The 21,990-nt window shown below is 40.0% G+C and overlaps 1 protein-coding gene across 2 annotated transcripts in view; it reads left to right on the forward strand.

Annotated features, from left to right (window-relative positions):
- The window catches only part of ATPCL (ATP-citrate synthase), a 56,017-nt gene that overhangs the window by 14,048 nt on the left and 19,979 nt on the right, over positions 1 to 21,990 (forward strand). For both annotated transcript variants that reach the window (XM_034982354.2, XM_069507440.1), the window contains exons 2-13: positions 8,595 to 8,715; positions 9,938 to 10,043; positions 10,964 to 11,149; positions 12,781 to 12,894; positions 14,627 to 14,706; positions 15,151 to 15,409; positions 16,322 to 16,534; positions 17,553 to 17,710; positions 18,682 to 18,844; positions 19,766 to 19,933; positions 20,586 to 20,709; positions 21,047 to 21,144. In XM_034982354.2, coding sequence (XP_034838245.1) covers positions 8,666 to 8,715; positions 9,938 to 10,043; positions 10,964 to 11,149; positions 12,781 to 12,894; positions 14,627 to 14,706; positions 15,151 to 15,409; positions 16,322 to 16,534; positions 17,553 to 17,710; positions 18,682 to 18,844; positions 19,766 to 19,933; positions 20,586 to 20,709; positions 21,047 to 21,144 — 1,719 coding nt within the window. In that variant the 5' untranslated portion in view covers positions 8,595 to 8,665. The remainder of the gene's footprint in view (positions 1 to 8,594; positions 8,716 to 9,937; positions 10,044 to 10,963; positions 11,150 to 12,780; positions 12,895 to 14,626; positions 14,707 to 15,150; positions 15,410 to 16,321; positions 16,535 to 17,552; positions 17,711 to 18,681; positions 18,845 to 19,765; positions 19,934 to 20,585; positions 20,710 to 21,046; positions 21,145 to 21,990) is intronic.

Below are 21,990 nucleotides of genomic sequence, written 5' to 3' on the forward strand. Positions count from 1 at the left end.
ACAGCCATCCGCTAGTATGAAGCTTCCCCTCTGGTCTATATATCTACTTGTGTGGTCGAATTCCACGGATACGAACGAAGCGATTTGCCTCCTCATTTCTAATTCGAACCGCTAAGATTTGGAACACCCTTCCAGCATCAGTTTTCCCCTCCAATTTGTAATATGGGTACCTTCAAGTCAAGACTGAATAGGCATCTTCTAGGCAAGCGCGCTCCATCTTAGGTTGCATCATCACTTGCCACCAGGTCTGATTACAGCCAAGCGCTAGTCTATAAATTAAAAAAAACCGGCCAAGTGCGAGTCAGGCTCGCGCAACGAGGGTTCCGTAATAAAGTCGTATTTTTTCGACATTTTGCACGATAATTCAAAAACTATGATGCATAAAAATAAATAAAAATCTGTTTTAGAATGTACAGGTGAAGACCTTTCATATGATACCCCACTTGATATAGTCACTCACTTCGAAAGTTGAAAATACTAATTATTAGTTCATGACAACAATTTAATTTTTTTTGTGTGATCTAACCCTAAATTCGCGGTTTTCAGATTTTTCCCCAAATGTCACCTATAAGATCTACCTACCTGCCAAATTTTATGATTCTAGGTCAACGGGAAGTACCCTGTAGGTTTCTTGACAGACAGACAGACAACAAAGTGGTCCTATAAGGGTTCCGTTTTTCCTTTTGAGGTACGGAACCCTAAAAAACCGACCAAGTGCGAGTCAGGCACGCGCAAGTCGCAACGAGGGTTCCTGCACTACAGTCGTATTTTTTCGACAGATTAGATGAGGTCGCAGTCAAGGGCTAACTTGTATCATAATAAAAAAAAAACAAATCTGGCCAAAGTATCCAGATAATACAATCTGTTTATTGATTAATACTGTAATCTAATGTGTGTATTAATCAGTATTATTTCTATACCTGGATATCATATATTAATTATTATTGGTCTCGTATTATTGTTGGCAACTCTCTATTGTAAACACCTTGTCTTCCCATATTCACACAAATAAATTATTTCATTTAATTTCATATGCTGGATATTATATTATGTACAGCTAGCTTGGCTAATCTGTGTAAAGCCAGAAGAGCAAAAAAAAAAGCTAGGTTATGCCCGCCACTTCGTCCGCGGGGGCTACACTAATTTCATACCCCTATTTTACTTACCCCCTTACAGCGTTTACGCACTCATCCAGCAGAGTCCGTGAAAATACGTTCCTTTTAATCGACTTCCAAAAAGGAGGTGGTTCTCAATTCGGCCGGTTTTTTAGGGTTCCGTACCTCAAAAGGAAAAACGGAACCCTTATAGGATCACTTTGTTGTCTGTCTGTCTGTCAAGAAACCTACGGGGTACTTCCCGTTGACCTAGAATCATGAAATTTGGCAGGTAGGTAGGTCTTATAGCAGACATTCGGGGAAAAATCTGAAAACCGTGAATTTGTGGTTATATCACACAAAAAAAAATTAAATTGTGGTCATGAACTAAAAATTAGTATTTTCAATTTTCGAAGTAAGATAACTATATCAAATGGGGTATGATATGAAAGGTCTTCATCTGTACATTCTAAAGCAGATTTTTATTTATTTTTATGCATAATAGTTTTTGAATTATCGTGCAAAATATCGAAAAAATACGACTGTAGTAAGGAACCTTCATTGCGCGAGCCTGACTCGCACTTGGCCGGGTTTTTTACGCCAATAATACTTGGGTAATTCTTTTTAATGAATAAATTAACTTATCAATTCATTGTCTCTATACGTAATTTATGCACTAATTAGATTTCACTATACGAGTTTTTACATTAATAATGTATGTGTTTTGTATACGCACAAATTCTTTATAACTCGATTTACGTCACTTTGTGTTGTGGAACCGACTAATTGTGACGTAAATGTATAAAGTTCAATTTTAAACGACACTTAAATAAATTATTCTTACAGCCGTACTCAGAGTCGCTAATCATTACTTAAGATTGAGTTAAAACGAGACAGATTTGTAAGAGATATAGCTCTGTCTCGTTTTAACTTAACTTAAGTAATAATTAAGCGACTCCGAGTACGGCTGTTAGTTTAAAAAAACCGGCCAAGTGCGACTCAGGCTCGCGCAATGAGGGTTCCGTACTACAGTCGTATTTTTTCGACATTTTGCAGGATAATTCAAAAACTATGATACATAAAAATAAAAATAAATCTGTTTTAGAATGTACAGGTGAAGACCTTTCTTATGACACCCCACTTGATATAGTTATCTTATTAGTTCATGACCACAATTTAATTTTTTTTGTGTGATGTAAGCCTAAATTCACGGTCAGCTATAAGACCTACCTACTTGCCAAATTTCATGATTCTAGGTCAACGGGAAGTACCCTGTAGGTTTCTTGACAGACAGACAGACAGACAACAAAGTGACCCTATAAGGGTTCCGTTTTTCCTTTTGAGGTACGGAACCCTAAAAATCAGGCTTTTATGAGTAGCGCACTAAAAATGTTTGAAGTGTTCACTTTCCTTCTTCCTCCATCCGACCCTACTTATCTATTCTGTGGTATCTATTTTTATATGACTAGCTTATGCTCGCGACTTTGTCCGCGTGGACTACACTTTCAAACCTCTATTTCACCCCCTTGGGGGTTGAATTTTCAAAAATCCTTTCTTAGCGGATGCCTACGTCATAATAGCGATCTGCATGCCAAATTTCAGCCCGATACGTCCAGTAGTTTGAGCTGTGCGTTGATAGATTAGTCAGTCAGTCAGTCAACTTTCCTTTTATACCATTTAGTATAGATAGGTATTTAAAGCCTTTGTTTGAGTAATAACTTGAATAATTATTTTTTACTTCATTAATGATTAAGTTTAATTACTGATTAGAATGGTTTGTTACTCGATTTTACTTTTTATTATAAGTTACTCTAATGATACTAGGTATATGTATAGGCAATAACAATCGCGTGGCAGTAAACAGCAACTGGTACTTGCACGCAAGTCTCGACTGTGCAGGGTGCACGCAAGTCTTGACTCTTGACTATACAGGTTGTAACCAGAACGAAGACAGGTAGTGATAGTACTGATGATTACTGATATGATATCACAAAATATACTAGATATAGGTAATAGCAATCGCGTGGCAGTAAATAGCAACTGTGGAACTATATTATAGAATTTTATAAAAATAAAAAATCGCATTTGTTTTGTGATATCATATAAGTTATCATCAGTACTATCACCTGTCTTCGTTTTTGCTAGCGTTCTGGTTACACCCTTGTATACTATCCACGGAAAGAAGTTAGTATAGGGCCCTCTCTGTTACTTAATGCCATACAAATGACAGAGACGAAAATAACGCTAACCATATATTTGAGTCCCCGCAGCGGGATAGCGCGGGGGCTGTGCGGGTGTGCGGGGCGTCCCCACCCCGATTACCACCTCGACCTGTCGCGTACTGTACGTAAATATGTTTGGAGCTCAGGATGGCCACGCCCCGCTCACCCGCACAGCCCCCGCGCTAACCCGGTGTGGGCGAGCGCGGGTGACGCGCGGGGCCTCCCCCCGCCTCATATCCTGATTGCCATCTCGACCTGTCGCGTACTATACATACATAGATATGTTTGGAAAGAAAGACTCAATAAATAAGTACTTATCTAGTTATAATATTGTGTGTTTAGATCATTGTTGGAATCCCCCTCTAGATGATATGAGATTTGCAAAGCACAAAGTCCATTGTTTATATTTTATTCATATATTATATATACAATCACCTGTCTATGAGTCTAGTATTAGGGCAACGACACATACGAGAGAACGTTATGCTGACTGATTCGCTAACTCAGTATCTAGTGTAGCCACCGAGCTCATTTGACATTTATTTTTAATCCATGTGTGATGTGATGTTTTGTTTAGTGGTAGTGTATGGGGCTGGAAATCATTATTAAAGAAAATAATTTTCAAAAAAATGTTATTTATTTATTTTTAACGTAATTAATTATTAACATCACCGCTGTACGGAAAGCGAATAATGATGTCACAATATTTTTATATATTTAAAAAAAATATTTTTCAATTTTTTTAACAATATTTTCCAGCAGTAATTACTGTATTTTTATATGTCAAAAAATTTAAAAATATTTGTCGTTTACGCTTTGAAATAAAAATCCTGATTTTTCAAAATTATTCTCTTTAATGATGAATTATTAAGCTACCGCTATACAAAAAAACCTGTCAAATGTGAGTCAGGCTCGCGCAACGAGGGTTCCGTAATACAATCGTATTTTTCGACATTTTGCACGATAATTCAAAAACTATGATGCACAAAAATAAATAAGAAACCTACAGGGTACTTCCAGTTGACCTAGAATCATAAAATTTGGAAGGTAGGTAGATCTTATAGCTGACATTAGGGGAAAAATCTGAAAACCGTGAATTTGTGGTTACATCACACACAAAAAATTAAATTGTGGTCATGAACTAATATTTAGGATTTTCAATTTTCTGAGTAAAATAACTATATCAAGTGGGGTATCATATGTAAGGGCTTCACCTGTGGATTCTAAAACAGATTTTTATTCACTTTTATAAATCATAGTTTTTGATTTATCGTGCAAAATGTCGAAAAAATACGACTGTACTACGGAGCCCTCGGTGCGCGAGCCCGACTCGCACTTGGTCGGTTATTTTTAATAATGGAACTGTTATATTATTATAAGGGTTCCGTTTTCCTTTTGAGGTACGGAACTTAAAAATCATGTTTTTTTTTATTACTCTCTTTAATGATGAATTCTAGCCCCATAAGGTACCGTTATTCAAAAAAATCACATCATTTTATTACTATAGTCCAAGACCCTATTACTAAAAATACCGTAAGTAGGTATATGGCGTGACCATTGTCTCACTACGGCCGTTACCACCGCTACTCTACTCTACGCACGATGACGCGAGACGCGAGACGCGGAACACGCGACACCACACCATCTCTCTCGACCAATCACGGCATACTATGCTGAACACACCGGTTCTCGACCGATCGCCGGAGTTATAAGCACAGAGTCTCGTGTGGTTATAAGTCCGGTGGATAGTTCGCGCCATCACTTGTTCCGCAATTTTTTAAAGGGGATAGCACACATTTATCAAGCTTTTCTTATTTTATTGAACTCAAGTATTAGAGGCGCCGGGATAACCTAACTAGGTCTAACTGGTAATGTGTGGGCACAGCTTTAAAAAATAAACGTTTTGCTTTCTTTTTTTCTTTCTTTAGATTTGGGCTTCAGTGCGGACTGCACGATAGAATAATTTATTTCATCATGATCAACCCATCCCCACCAGTCACTGTTGATCGTGATAATTAATTTATTTATCTATGATCAAAATTAAAATAAATTATTCCATCAGTTAATAAAAGTAGATAAATCCGTGGAATTCAAGATATTTATTATTTTTAGGATTCCGTACCTCAAAAGGAAAAACGGAACCCTCAACGGATCACTTTGTTGTCTGTCTACCTACCAAGAAACCTATAGGGTACTTCCCGTTGACCTAGAATCATGAAATTTGGCAGGTATTTAGGTCTTATAGCAGACATAAGGGGCAAAATTTGAAAACCGCGCATTTGTGGTTACATCACAAGAAAAAAAACAGATTTTTATTTATTTTATTTATTTTATTTTATTTATTTTATATCTAATTAGAACGGCAGTGCCACTTACACTAACTAGATGATTAAAAATAAATTTAAATACAAATAAAGGTACAAGAAAAAAGACATAAAATACAATATGTTTAGGCATAATAGTTTTTGTTATATCGTGCAAAATGACGATAAAATACGATTGTAATACGGAACCCTCAGTGCGTGAGATTCATTTTTTTTGATTTCCGTTCATCCGTTGATCCGTTCGCATGGATTTTGATTTTTAAAAATCCTGTAGGAACTCTTTGATTTTCTAGGATAAACGCCTGTGTCACTTTCCAGGTCTTTAACTATACGTATGCAAAAAATCACGTCAATCCGTTGCACATTTGCGACCTGATTGAAGGACAAATTAACAAACCAATAAACCAAAAAACAAACATAGGTACGAGTATCGTACGACCTCGGATTTTACGGAAAGTAGTTTTATTTAAAAAAATGGCTATCTATAATCTTATGATTGTGACAGTAAAAAAAATTAAAAAAATAGCATTTTTATGTTTTTAACCTGTGCCCTTCACCACGGAGATAATTGTCGTGTTGTATAACTAGTTGGGTAACCTCGCAACATTCTTATTTCAGACTAGCTGATGCCCGCGGCTTCGCCCGCGTGGATTTAGGTTTTTAAAAATCCCGTGGGAACTTTTGATCTTCCGGGATAAAAAGTAGCCTATGTCCCTCTCCAGGTCTTTGACTATACCCATGCAAAAAAAACCGGCCAAGTGCGAGTCAGGCTCGCGCAACGTGGGTTCCGTAATACAGTCGTATTTTTTCGACATTTTTCAAGATAATTCAAAAACTATGATGCATAAAAATAAATAAAAATCTGTTTTGGAATGCACAGGTGAAGACCTTTCATATGACACCCCACTTGATATAGTTATCTTACTTCTAAAATTGAAAATACTAATTATTAGTTAATGACCACAATTTAATTTTTTTGTGCGATGTAACCACAAATTCACGTTTTTCAGATTTTTCCCCGAATGTCTGCTACAAGACCTACCTACTTGCCAAATTTCATGATTCTAGGTCAACGGCAAGTACCATGTAGGTTTCTTGACAGACCGATAGACAGACAACGAAGTGATCCTATAAGGGTTCCGTTTTTCTTTGAGGTACGGAACCCTAAAAATCACGTCGATCCGTTGCTCCGTTGCTATTTGATAAGGATCCCTCCTTGGGGACAGGCCTCCTCCAGTTGGTGCCATTTCTCTTTATCCTTGGCCTTTTAAGCCAATCATTTCCTGCTACCTGTGCTATATCGTCCAACCTTTGCCTTTTAAAAAAAATATCTTTTTTATTCGAATAAACTTTTACAAGTACTTACGAATAGTCGGATGCATCTACCACTTTTTCGGAATGCCTTTCCTACCGAGAAGAACCAGCAAGAAACTCGGCGGTTGCTCTTGTCAAATATTTTTTTTTAATAAATATTTTGGACCTGGCCATACAGTATACCACCCAGGTGGTGACAACCCACCACCTCCCATGGCCCCACCAACCTCGCGGTTATATGGGCCGTATCGCGGGAGGGCGTTAGGTACTTGCTCGGTGGCTCTTTCCCGGGGCGCCTTCTTGACTCCTTACAAATTCTTTTACCTTTCCTTGTCCCTAATTAGTCTTTCTCCCCTTTCTGGGGCAGACGTGCACAAAAACGCAGATCCCCGCGTGCCCCGCGGTCCGAATCCTTCCTCAAACACCCACTGGTCCACGATCACGGTACGAACTGTTCCGCCTCTTGTGCCAGTGGTGCGCGAACTCGCGTAGCTTTTTTTTAAAATTCATATACAAGTTAGCCCTTGACTGCAATCTCACCTGATGGTAAGTGACGATGCAGTCTAAGGTGGGAACGGGCTAACCTGGAAGGAGTATGGTGGTTTTTATTAAACCCATACACCTTTGGTTTCTACACGGCATCGAACGCTAAATCGCTTGGCGAGCACGGCGTTGCCGGTAGGGTGGTAACAAGCCACGGCCGAGGCCTCCCACCAGACTAGAAATTTAGAAATTATAAAATTCCAAATCCCTGCCAGGAATCGAACCCGGGACCTCCCACTAATAAGACCACAGCGCTTACCACTGCGCTAGGGAGGTCGTCAAAACCAGGGAGCTCACCCAGGTGGTGAGGGTGAAACTGCTTACGGTGGCGCGCGGTGCAGGTCTTTGCCCCATATTCAGGTGTTTCCAAGTTATTTTGGCGGTCATTGACCACCGACATGCCACCGACTAGCCTGGACGTTAGGTACCTATACATTATACTGAATGGATATTTACATAATATACCTATAAATATACCGAATTTTGCTAGTTAGGTATTCAGAAATTATTACAATAATCAATTTGTGGATCATTGAACGGTGTGTGAACCCATTTTTTTTTTTTAAATTCAGATACAAGCTAGCCCTTGACTGCAATCTCACCTGACGATGCAGTCTAAGGTGGAAGCGGGCTAACTTGGAACGGGTATGGCAGTTTTATTAAACCCATGCCCCTTTGGTTTCTACACGGCATCGTAACGGAACGCTAAATTGCTTGGCGGCACGGCTTTGCCAGTAGAGTGGTAACTAGCCACGGCCGACGCCTCCCACCAGATCAGACCAGAAATTTAGAAATTATAAAATTCCAAACCCCTGCCAGGAATTGAACCCGGGATCCTCCCACTAATAAGACCACAGTTGTTACCACTGCGCCAGGGAGATCGTTAAAAATCTATCTACTAGCTTATTCCCGCGATTTCGTCCGCATACTCCCCTTATCGCATTTTCAAAAATCATTTCTTAGCAGATGTCTACGTCATAATAGCTATCTGCATGCCAGATTTCAGCCCGATCCATCCAGTAGTTATACCTGTGCGTTGGTAGATTAGTCAGTCAGTCAGCTTTTCCTTTTATATATATAGATTTTATTTGTTCCAGAAAAAAAATACAGCGGCTCTATGACGCGAGGCCAGCGTTAGAATAAGACAGCACACAGACAACCCGACAATATGTCGTCGAAAGCTATATATGAGGCGACAGGGAAGGATCTTATTAACAGGTAACTTTGCTATTACATACTTGCTTCAATGATATAGTTGAGCCATTACGAATGTGCGAACGGAGTCATAAGTCATTACGATCAAGGGTTGTGAGAATACCGCAGAAGTCGTTATCGATAAAGGGATGCTGCGTTAGGATGCAGGTAAAAAGTATGGGCGCTTTTTATTACAGCTGTTATCGACTATCGACAAATCCTTTTGTTGCACACAACACCAAAGCATCGGATTGGCTGTAAGTGCGAGCGAGAGGTCCGATATAAATGATTTATGGCCTAGTTCGCACGTTCGTTCGGCCCTAGTATAGAAATAAAAAAATTTTACAAAAAAAATAAAAACCGACTTCGTTACATAAACACTAAAAATTGAAAAATAATTTAATTTATTACCGAATATATTATGTATACAAGAGTTAATATAGTTCCATAATAATACTTTTTGGTGCCGCGGCCGGTGCCAATTAGCTTTAGCTGCGCGAATCGTCTAGACTTCATATTTTTATGGGACTCCACAATGGCACCTCATTGGCACCGACCCCAAAAAATATTATTATGGAACTATATTAACTCTTGTATACATAATATATTCGGTAATAAATTAAATTATTTTTCAATTTTTAGTGTTTATGTAACGAAGTCGGTTTTTATTTTTTTTTGTAAAAAAATTTTATTTCACAATTTTTAGTGGCCCCATGGAATTATGCTATGCCTGGTTAAAAATCTACTGTTTACTAAGCTATTACACTGATCGCGAGCAATTTACTCTTATCCGTTGAGGAGTTCCAGTATCTATCTTCGAAGATGTTCATCAGATCTTCACCAAATTGAAATGGGACCAACTTTGAAGTATACCCTTTCAAACAAAAAAAGAATTTTTAAAATCGGTCCAGGCGTTTTTGAGTAATCGGGGAACATACATAAAAAAAAAAAAAAAAAATAAAAAAAAAAATAAAGATTCCGACGAATTGAGAACCTCCTCCTTTTTTTGAAGTCGGTTAAAAAATACAGCGGCTATATGACGCGAGGCCAGCGTTAGAAAAAGAGATCCCGATTTGACAAATTAATTTTAATTTATCAAATCACATATAGATGGCGCTGTTGTCATTATCTTGCAGTGTTGCACATAAAAGTGTTAAAATATCTTGTACGACAGTACGGAACCGTTCGTGTGCGAGTCTGACTCGCGCTTGGCCGGTTTTTTCTAAATATTAGTGTTTATTTCCAGGCACATAGCTCCAGGCACTGCGCTGGTGCCGTGTCGGTTCGCAGTGTTCGAACAGGGGACGATATGGGAAGACGAATTGGGCAAAAACCCATGGCTCACGAAAGAGGTACGTTTACAATTTACGTTTAATATGCTATACTAGACTAGCTGATGCCCGCGACTTCGTCCGCGTGGGTTTAGGTTTTTAAAAATCCCGTGGGAACTCTTAGATTTTCCGAGATCAAAAGTTGCCTATGTCCTACCGCGAGATGCAAGCTATCTCTATACCAAATTTCATCAAAATCGATTAAACGGATGGGCCGTGAAAAGCTAGCAGACAGACAGACACACTTTCGCATTTATAATATTAGTTTGGATTGTCCTAGACCAGCCCCCCGATTGTGTAAGGAAAACGTATTACGAAAACGACGATATCATAATCGGTAGCAAATTCTGCCACTTGATTGGCTGTGAAAAATGTGACGGCTGTGAAAAATGTGACGGCTGTGAAAAATGAGATGGCTGTGAAAAATGTGATGGCTGTGAAAAATGTGATGGCTGTTTAAAATGTGACGGCTGTGAAAAAAGTGATGGCTGTGAAAAATGTGATGGCTGTGAAAAATGTGATGGCTGTTAAAAATGTGAACAGCGAATTCAACCATTCAAGGCGCAAGATTTGCTGTCGATTACGATTAAGTACGTTTTTCGTACACAATCGGGGGGCTGATTCGAGTTAATTTGGAAACAATGAATTCCTAATTTTTCCCAGCCAAGAATCGTACCCATCCAGGAAAGTTCTTATAGTATAGAATCTTAAACCGGCCAGTGCGAGTAGGACTCACACACGAAGGGTTCAGTACCGTCGTACAAGAAATAACACTTTTTTTATTTTTTTAATACTTGGCGCCGATTTTTATATTTTTAAATAACTTAATATAAAAAGAAAGAAAGAAAAGAAATAAGACTAGTTTATTCATCTTATATGCCTAAGGTACAAATAAACTTAAAATTAATGGTTAATTTAATAACATTTATTTTTATTTTCAGCAATTAGTTGTAAAACCTGATCAGTTGATCAAGCGCCGAGGCAAGCTCGGCCTGGTCGGAGTCAACAAGTCAGCTGCCGAAGTGCGTCGCTGGTTGTCCGAACACACCAACAAGGAGCAAAAAATCGGCGCCGCCTCCGGAAAGCTGAGGAGGTTCGTTGTGGAACCATTCATCAAGCATGAACCCGTGAGTGTGATTCCCCTCTCTTTCTAACTCAGCATTTGTAGCTAAGAGAGAGCAAGATGGCAGAGTGTGACACCTCTTTCTTTTAACTCATCATTTGTAGGTAAGAGAGAACGAGACAGTTTTCACAGTGTAAAGCAAGATAGATACTCGAATATAGAGCCTCAATAGCTCAACAGGTAAAAGAGTGGACTGAAAACCGAAAGGTCGACCGAACCGACGGTTCAAACCCCGCCCGTTGCACTATTGTCGTACCTACTCCTAGCACAAGCGTAACGCTTAGTTGGAGAGGAAAGGGGAATATTAGTCATTATCATGGCTAATATTCTATTTAAAAAAAAAAAATATAGCAACAAGGAGCAGAAAATCGACGCTGCCTCCGGAAAGCTGAGGAGGTTTGTTACAATTGTTCGTTGGAAGCAAGAATATGCGAGTGAAACCCCCTCTTTTTCTATCTCACGTAGGTTTAAGTAAGAAAGAATGAGATAGCAAAAGTGCGTCACTGGCTGGATAATTGCTGATATATGTATTTGTCTGTCGAACCAGGTTTGTGTGTTATGTTTTCACAGCTCAACTCTTGAACCAATCTTGACGAAATTTGGCAGAGATGGCTTGCATATTGGAGACGGATCTAGAATACTTTTTAATGTATACAACGTTAGTTTTAGTATACGCAAAATTGAAAGGTAGGTTGTTCAGAATCAGTATCAGATACGATTGCAGTCATTTTTAGTACGGGTTATATTTTGAACAAAAAATACTTTAAAATCCTGCAAGTTTGAACACTGCATACACCAGCTGATTCGAACCGCGCAAGCGGGAGCGCGCACGATCGACGCTAGCCGTCCCTTTCACTCACAGCCGCTCGCTTGGGGTGACCATGTTTTTCGAGGACAATGACTCAACACAACAAGCTTAAAATTTAGTAAATTTTCATTAAATGTTTTTAAAAATTGTGTATATATTTTTTATGTATAAACATTTGACGTGTTTCGGTTTTTGCGTCAATTAAAACTAACATTGTATAATTGACTCCAATTTTTTTCATTACTGTATTATAAACTAGAATAAAAATAATGACGTAAGTAAACTGAAAAAACTAATTAAATCGATTTAATAACAAAAAAGTTATATGCATTTAAATATTTCTGATAAGACAGAGATAGCGATACAGCAGTCTGACGTCACACCTACTAATGCCATAGTAGCTTCGTGCGGTTTCATACAAATTTTCGTTTTGCGAGAAAGGGATAGAAGACCCTCCCACTCCAAATTATTATGCCTGCTCCATTAAAATGCCTGTAACTTTGTAAATCTTTGTTGGATTTTAATATTTTTTACAGAGTACGTCATTATTTTTATCCTAGTCTAAATATATAAAAGGAAAAGGTGACTGACTGACTGACTGACTGATCTATCAACGCACAGCTCAAACTACTGGACGTATCGTAACTATTATGACGTAGGCATCATAAGAAAGGATTTTTGAAAATTCCAACCCCAAGGGGGTGAAATAGGGGTTTGAAATTTGTGTAGTCCACGCGGACAAAGTCGCGAGCATAAGCTAGTTTATAATAAAATAGTAATATTTATCAAATTCAAAAGTAGGAAAATAGCCAATTGTTTGTTTCCAGACGGAAGAGATGTATCTGTGCATCCAGTCCGGCCGCCGCGCGGACACCATCATGTTCCACCACCAGGGCGGCGTGGACGTCGGCGACGTGGACGCGCTCGCGCTGCGCCTTGACGTCAGTACATTTTTCTTTAATTTATAGACTAGCGCTTGGTTGGCTGCAATCAGACCTGATGGAAAGTGATGATGCAGTATAAGATGCAGCGCGCTTTCCTAGAAGATGCCTATTAGAATAGAATAGAATAGAATGTTTTTTTATTCATGTAAACTTTTTACAAGTGCTTATGAATAGTCAGGTAGTTTTAATTTACCACTGGTTCGGAATGCCGTTCCTACCGAGAAGAACCAGCAAGAAACTCGGCGGTTGCTCTTTTTTTTTTAATTTTTCAATTTACAATGTTATTATACCGTACTATACAAGCCATATTCTTCTCTCGTTTCTTTGTTTCTTCATTATATTCTTAGAAGAGCATAGAGCCCCCTCCTCCCTCCCCTCAATTTGAGAACTACATAGAAGCGCGCGCACTGCGAAATTAAGAGCTAACGCGCACCACGGTACGGTTAGTTGCGGTGCGTTTTAAAATCCATAAATTTGAATTTCAGTCTATCAAAATCCGGTACGGAATTAATTCCGCAGCACGCGCACTTCTATGTAGTTCTACAGTTCACAGTTTTTGCGGGGGGGGGGGGGGGGGGGGGGGGGGAACGTGCGGAAATTATTTAAATTCAAATTTACGGATTTTAAAAAGCACCGCAACTCGCCGCACCGCAGTGCGCTCTCTCTAAAGGTGCTGATAAACTTGAGCATTCACTTGTAATGAGCATTCGCAATTAGCGAGCATTCTATCGAGCGTTCTGTCGAGCATTCTAGCGAGCACACGCGACCGTCAAGTCTGACATTTTCACGAGCATTCCCTAGAATGCTCAAAATGTTCGTAGCAATATTTGGCTCTATGCTTGGCTCGGCTCGTTGTTCAGTTCGGCAAAAATAAAAACGGCGAATGCTCGATGTTCTGTTACAAGTATGTGCTCAAGTTTATCAGCACCTTTAGGTTTGTCTATTTAGTTTAGACATTGTACAACAGAATTAGTCACATATGACTAGAGACCGGATTATATGCATGTAAATATGCATGAAAAATGCATGAAAAATGCTTGAAATATGCACAAAAAATGGCAGAATATGCAAAATTAAATGATAAATTTTAGGAATCCCCAAAAAAAAGAGTAAGTATTCGTTTTTATTTTATTTTAAAATCAGCATACAATTAGTAAATTATATTTTGATAGGCGACAATAGGTACGGTAACATTATTATTTAATTATTTTTTTAAACTATTTGAAATTTTTGTAAACGTCACAATCAAAAATTTTTTAAATTTTCAGTGGTAAGATTGTGTCTACGATCATTTACAATATTTTTGTAAGTGGAAAAAGTTCGTTAATCTGCAAAAGTTCTGCAGTCCCATTCATGAAACTATCAATTTGACACAAACTTTGAAAACCTGAGTTATTGTGCAATATGTTTTTAAACTTTTCTTCAAGTTATGCGACAATGCCTTTGGCAACGCGGAGTTCATTTAGCGTATTTTATCAATAGGCCCTTATATTTTGTGACTGTTATTAAATTCGGTCGCATTTCGGAATGCAGGGCGAGTGAACAATATTGTAAATGTACCGATAATATGCATCATAACTAGATCTTAGGTAAAATATGCTATTACCGCTGAGAATGGCTAAAATATGCAAATGCATATGCGAATATGCAAATGCATACAATCCGGTCTCTACATATGACACTACAGTACAGGCGCCGTTTTTGACGTCACTGTTTCGTATTTTGGCAGATACCTGTGGACACGTTCCCTACAGGCGAAGACATTGACCGCGCGCTGTTGAAGAACATTAAATCTATCACTATTAAAAGGTTAGTTAGTAATAAGTAAGTTAAAAAAAAAAACTTTCGTGTGATGCATTATAAAGAAAACAAATATCTCATATCAGTAGAAGTTACCGACAGGCTATTGAGTCTGATAAAAGTTATCAAAGTTATCAATTGCTTACTACATTGCCATCCGGTTTAGCATGATAATATTATACTCACTTAGAGGATTAAGATATGGAACATTTGATTTTTTTTATCAGAACCTAATTTATAGGTTATTAGCTTTCAATAATAAAAACCTGTATAATTTATTTTGGAAACCCCCCCTTAAGGATTGTAAAGGATCGAGTCGTCGAGTTATCTGTCTTTTTCGCTCGCACTTCGTCGTAGGTAAGTGCGAGCGAAACAGACAGATAACTCGACGACTCGGTTTACAATGCGTCGACTATAGTAGTAGATAAATAATAGTTTTTTTTTCTTTCCCAGGATACTAACAACATTCATTACCTCCCTATACCGGGTATTCGTAGACCTATACTTCACATACATGGAAATCAACCCGGTAGTGGTCACCAACGAGAGAGTCTACCTATTGGACTTGGCGGCCAAGTTGGACCAAACGGCTGACTTCATTTGCGCAAAGCATTGGGGGGAGGTGAACTTCCCACCCCCTTTCGGAAGGGATGCGTATCCCGAAGAGGCACATATAGCTGATTTGGATGCTAAAAGTGGAGCTAGTCTTAAGGTGAGTTTGATTTTTGTTTAAAACCTTGGTACATATGTTGGTTCAAATATTGGCTCGAACTTCGTCCGAACGACGTCCTAGTCTGTGGCTTCTGAAAGAGTTTGCCTATCGATATTGGCGGTCAAGTTGGAGCAAACGGCTGACTTCATTTGCGCAAAGCATTGGGGGGAGGTGAACTTCCCACCCCCATTCGGAAGGGATGCGTAACCTGAAGAGGCACATATTGCTGATCTGGATGCCAAGAGCGGGGGTCTAGTCTTAAGGTTAGTTTGATTTTTGTTTTAAACCATGGTACATTTGTTGGTTCAAATATTGGCTCGAACTTGGGTTGATTAACTTGCTAACCGTCCTTGTCTGTGGCTTCTGAAAGAGTTTACCTATTGGAATTGGCGGCCGGACCAAAAATTGTATTAGGTACTTTTGAGTATTTTGATTTTGAACCAGAATCTGGTTACATCCTGTATAATGTCGTTAAACCACGAACCACGCTTCAATAGCCTCAATAGCTCAACGGTAAAAGGCAAGAGGATCGGACTGAAATCCGAAAGGCCACCGGTTCAAACCCCGCACGTTGCACTATTGTCGTACCTACTCCTAGCACAAGCTTAACGCTTAGTTGGAGGGGAAAAGGGAATATTAGGCATCATTGGCCCAAATACCATTTTTCATGCAAATAACTTGAAAAATGACGGACTTTCATACAAACTTTCGGCCCCTATTTAACCCACTTAGGGGTGGAATTTCGAAAAATCCTTTCTTAGTGGATACCTACTCTTTACGAAGAACACACCCTCCAAATTTCATGTCTCTAGGACTAGTGGTTTAGGCTGTGCGTTGATATATATGTCAGTCAGTCAGTCTGGACTTTGAATTTTATATATATAGAAGATGACAAATATTGTTCTCTTCCAGTTAACAGTCCTGAACAAGTCCGGTCGTATCTGGACGATGGTGGCCGGAGGAGGAGCGTCCGTGGTGTACACGGACACGGTCTGCGCGCTGGGGGGCGCGGCCGAGCTCGCCAACTACGGGGAGTACTCCGGAGCGCCCACCGAGAGCCAGACCGCGGACTATGCCAAGACTATATTCAGTCTCATGTGCCGCGACCGACACCCGAGTGGCAAGGTTAGTATACCCAACTGCCCAACTCTCCCCACTGTACCCCACTGTGCGTGCACCCTACAATACAGGGTATTGTAGGGTGCACGCACAGTGGACACAGTCCCCCCGATAAAAGGTGCCCTAAGCACGTCCTTAACGATCCCAACGATCAAATCATGACCGACAATGCTTCTTATATCGTAGGGCTACACAATTCAACCTTATTACAGCGTCTTCGCCGGCGAAGACGAGGTCCCCGATTTCTAACGTCACCCGGACGTGGACTCACGCCACGGCCTCGGGGGCGTACGGACTAACCAGTAGTCCAACCAATCCACCCATCCCAATATCATTCTAAGCCGTGGTCTGAGCCTTACAGGAGGAGCCCCCCGACCTCTCAAATTATTTCTTCGAGCCCTAGGGCTCACACCCAGGCGGAGCTTCGCGCTCGCCCCTAATGCTGCATAATTCAGCATACAGATTCGACCTGTTCCAACGGATTATAGCAAATTAAGCTTTTGCTTCATTGACAAACAGAGACAAACTTGCAGCTCCTGCCTTCCGCCTCAGGAAAGTCCAAAAGTCATTTGTGGGTATTGGTATTACCTTTTATAATAAAATCCCGCAAACTATTTTGGACTTACCTTTGCACAAGTTTAAAAAATTTATTAAAAATATGCTCCTGAAAAAAGCATATTACACAATTGAAGATTATCTAAATGATAAAAGAGCGTGGATTTGACCTGCAGCTCGTTCCAGCAACGCACAAGACTGCAAATACTATTTTATACATGGCATAATCTTGTACCTATATCAAATATTTGAAAAGAGCAACCGCCGAGTTTCTTGCTGGTTCTTCTCGGCAGGAAAGGCATTCCGAACCAGTGGTAGATGCATCCGACTATTCGTAAGCACTAGTAAAAGTTTATACGAATAAAAAAGATTTTCATTTCATTTCATTTCATTTCATTGTATATCATGGACTTCCGCAAAGTAACATGAGTGGAATATACAAGTTTAACCTCTCTCTTTGACTCCTCAGGTACTCATAATCGGCGGTGGTATCGCCAACTTCACCAACGTGGCAGACACCTTCCGAGGCATCATCACCGCCATAGAGACGTACAAGGACGCGCTGCTGCAGTACAACGTGACAATCTTTGTGCGGCGAGGCGGACCCAACTATCAGGAAGGACTTAGGTAATATTTTGCGTACGCTGTCCATACTAATCCATCTTCTTCTTCTTCTTCTTCTACAGGCTATGCAGGGCTACAGGGCTATGCAGGTTCTTGAATCCCAGTATCACTGCGACCGTCTCCGATCTATTGTGTTAGCCTCTTCACACTTCCTTGTCAAATCCTGTGGCCGCCAGATACAGCAGCACTTTGACTGGAATTGAAGTAACATCCTCAGGGTATACTAATCCATACTAATATTATAAATGTGAAAGTGTGACTGTCTGTCTGCTAGCTTTTCACAGCCCAACAGTTTAAGCAATTTTGAGGAAATTTGGTACATAGTTAACTTACATCCCGGGGAAGGACATAGGCTACTTTTTATCCCGGATAAAAACCTGCATTTAGGTTTTGTTTTTATAAAACCTAAATGCACGCGAACGAAGTCGCGGATATTATTTAGTTACGAATAAAAACTTGCATTGTGAAAGCCACTGGCTGGGTAAATGGAAGAAATTGATATGACTGCCTCTCTCGAGGAGTTTCTCAATTCGTCGGAATCTTTTGTTTATTTGAATTAATTACTAGCTTTGTCCGCGCGGACTACACAAGTTTCAAACCTCTATTTTAGAGGTTGAATTTTCAAAAATCTTTTCTTAGCGGATGTTTTTCGTCATAATAGCTATCTAGCTTAGATAAATACCTACCTTAGTTAAGTGAACGTAGACTAGTAAACCGAGCGTCAATTTACCGGTTAATTGTTTATTTATTGTTAATTCTAATTAGGTACCCACGACACAGGACTACCTAGTGTGGGTACCATAACACAATGTTATAATTGATTGAACTATGGTAAATAAATATTTTTTCATTTTCATTTTCATCTGCATGCCAAACAGCCCGATCAGTCCAGTAGCAAACTACTGGATGGATCGGGACGGAGCTGTACGTTGATAGATTAGTCAGTCAGTCACCTTTTCCTTTTCTATTTTCAGACAAATGCGTGAAGTCGGCCACCGTCTTCGGATCCCCATGTACGTGTTCGGCCCTGAGAGCACCATGACGGCTATCGTCCGTCTCGCTCTCGGCCACGCGCCCATCCCACCAGACCATCAGTTGGACTATGCCCCCAAGCAGCTGCCCAAACCAGAATCTACGGTAAGTGCTGTCAGACTGCTATCTCGTTCACACGTAGCACTGAAATAGTGCCGTCTCTCTCGCATATAGCGTGTCTATCCCCCCAAACCATCAACTGGAACCTACTCTCAAGCAGATTCCCAAACTAGAATCTGCGGTAACTGCTGTTGTCTTGCTCTTACAGAGCAAATTTCGTATTTCGCTCACTCGCAGTTTTTCTTATCCTTTGTCAATATAAGTTATAATAATCACCTGTTGGTAAACTTTGGTTGTTGACTATACTGTACACGCAACTGTATACGAACACGTCTTGTCATCAACCACTCCACCAGTCACTGTTGTTTACGATTACGTGACTAAAGTAGAGAAAAATATCATTTTCTTTGTCGATTTTCTCTTAAAATATCTCGTATTTTTCTTAACTGTTTAATTAGTTGTTTAAGTAGTTTTCCAAAATTCATACTTAATATGGATGCAATCAATAGATCCTAAAATTGCATTTGCTCATCGACTGTCCACAGCACAGCCGAATCCGAGAGGACCTCCACCAACAAATTAGGGTGGAACTGTGTAGGGACTCCGTCCCCGCCATTCTAGAGTGCGACGCAAGTCGGAGCTTATTCCTGCTATTTTGCTCTAAAATAGCAGAAATAGTTATAAAGAGGAACAGGACAGGGTGACAAGGACCCAATGTTGTCCAGTCTTATTCCACCACGATTAACATGGGTCCAAATTAAACTGTTCTGTTCCTTTCAAACAGTCGCAAAATTCGCACAAAGTCTGATAAAACTTAAAAACTAAAAAAGGTCTCTGACATATGTCAGGGGAAGAAGCCGCCTAAATAGAATCTGAAAAGATCTATTTATTAAATTTAAAAAAAAAAATCAATAGATCCTATATTTTACATGCTGTCAAATACCCTATTGTTTGTCTTTGTTACAGCCACCACCAAAAATCGAGCTGCCTGAGCTCACAACATCATTATTAGACCTGGTATGCTCCCAAGCCCCGACGCGAGCTGAGCTGGGGCAGCAGTTGTCCACCGCGCGGCCACTCTTCACTGATCGCACCAAGGCCATCGTATGGGGCATGCAGAACCGGGCCATTCAGGTATGTTGTATAATATTAAAATAGTACTCACTCACACACACACTCACTCACTCACTCACTCATTTACTCACTCGCTCCGTTACTCGCTCACTCACTCACTCACTCCGCACTCACTCTCTCACTCACTCCGCACTCACTCACACTCAGTCACACTCACTCAATCACTCACTCACTCCGCACTCACTCTCTCACTCACTCCGCACTCACTCACACTCAGTCACACTCACTCAATCACTCACTCACTCACTAACACTTTCTAACTCACTCACTTACTCACACTCACTCACACACACAATCAATCATCAACTACTAACCTAAATCTTTGGATAGCTAAATTTTGCACAGACTTTCTCTTTATAAAATAAGGTTGAATTTTTCGCAATTCTCGCGGAATAAGGAATAAAATTTGATATTTTTTAACTAGATGGTACCCAGACTACGTCCGCGTGGATATATTATATTTGAAAAATCCCGCGGGAACTATGGATTTCTACGAGCCTAAAAAAAAATAGCCTATGTGTTAATCCAAAGTAATCTATGTCCATTCCCAGCCAAATCTGTTCATTTGTTTGTGTGAAAGACTGACACACACACACACACACACATATACATATACGAAGTTTCGCTTGTATAATATGAGTGTGGTTTGTAGGGCATGTTGGACTTCGACTACATATGCCGCCGCGCGGAGCCGTCCGTGGTGGCCATCGTATACCCCTTCACGGCCGACCACAAACAGAAGTACTATTTCGGGAACAAGGAAGTTTTTATACCGGGTAAGTTTTACCTCCCTTTTTTATTTTATTTAGATACTAGCTTATGCTCGCGACCTCGTCCGCGTGGAGTACACAAATTTCAAACCGCTATTCCACCTCCTTAGGAGTTGAATTTTCAAAAATCCTTTCTTAGCGGATGCCTGCGTCACAATAGCTATCTGCAAGTCAAATTTCAGCCCGATCCGTCCAGTAATTTGAGCTTGGCTACCCTGGTAGCTGGCAAATGATAGAGCGCGCTTGCCTAGAAGATGCCTATTCACTCTTGACTGGAAGATAGATCAGTCAGTCAGTCACCTGTTCCTGATATATTTAGATAGATAAAATGTGAACGTTTCAGTGTTCAGCGACATGGACGTGGCGATGAGAAAGCACCAAGAAGCAACAGTGCTCGTCAACTTCGCTTCGCTCCGCTCCGCGTACGACAGCACGATACAGGTACGAATACAGACGTTTACAGTGCGACAAGGCTCTCTTGGCGCGTGGCCAAAATCGGAACTAACGCCGCCATCTTGTGAAGTGTCACGCTGTCCCTTTATATGCGGTGTTGCTAAGTAAAAAAATCTGATTATTTACTGCTTTTTAGGGTTCCGTACCTCAAAAGGAAAAACGGAACCCTTATAGGATCACTTTGTAGTCTGTATGTCTGTCCGTCTGTCCGTCTGTCTGTCAAGAAACCTACAGGGTACTTCCCGTTGACCTAGAATCATGAAATTTGGCAGGTAGGTAGATCTTATAGCTGACATTTGGGGAAAAATCTGAAAACCGTGAATTTAGGGTTAGATCACACAAAAAAAAATTAAATTGTGGTCATGAACTAATAATTAGTATTTTCAACTTTCGAAGTGAGTGACTATATCAAGTGGGGTATCATATGAAAGGTCTTCACCTGTACATTCTAAAACAGATTTTAATTTATTTTTATGCATCATAGTTTTTGAATTATCGTGCAAAATGTCGAAAAAATACGACTGTAGTACGGAACCCTCATTGCGCGAGCCTGACTCGCACTTGGCCGGTTTTTTAAATACTAGAGCCATTCCATATACATAACACCACAATATGTCCTGATAATATATACAGCATAAATGTGTCAGCATTTTATACCTATATTTAGCACTAGCGACCCGCCCCGGCTTCGCATGGGTGCAATGTAGATACTTATGTGGTGTCATTGCCTCGGAAGCTCTCGAATGAGAGGATTTTTTCCGACCTAAATCACATTATTTCAATTTCTCTGGGGATCTCTAATTTATTGAGAATTAAACTATAGCTATAAACCCT

The sequence above is a fragment of the Maniola hyperantus genome, chromosome 26, assembly GCF_902806685.2.
Source record: "Maniola hyperantus chromosome 26, iAphHyp1.2, whole genome shotgun sequence".
NCBI lineage: Eukaryota > Metazoa > Arthropoda > Insecta > Lepidoptera > Nymphalidae > Maniola > Maniola hyperantus.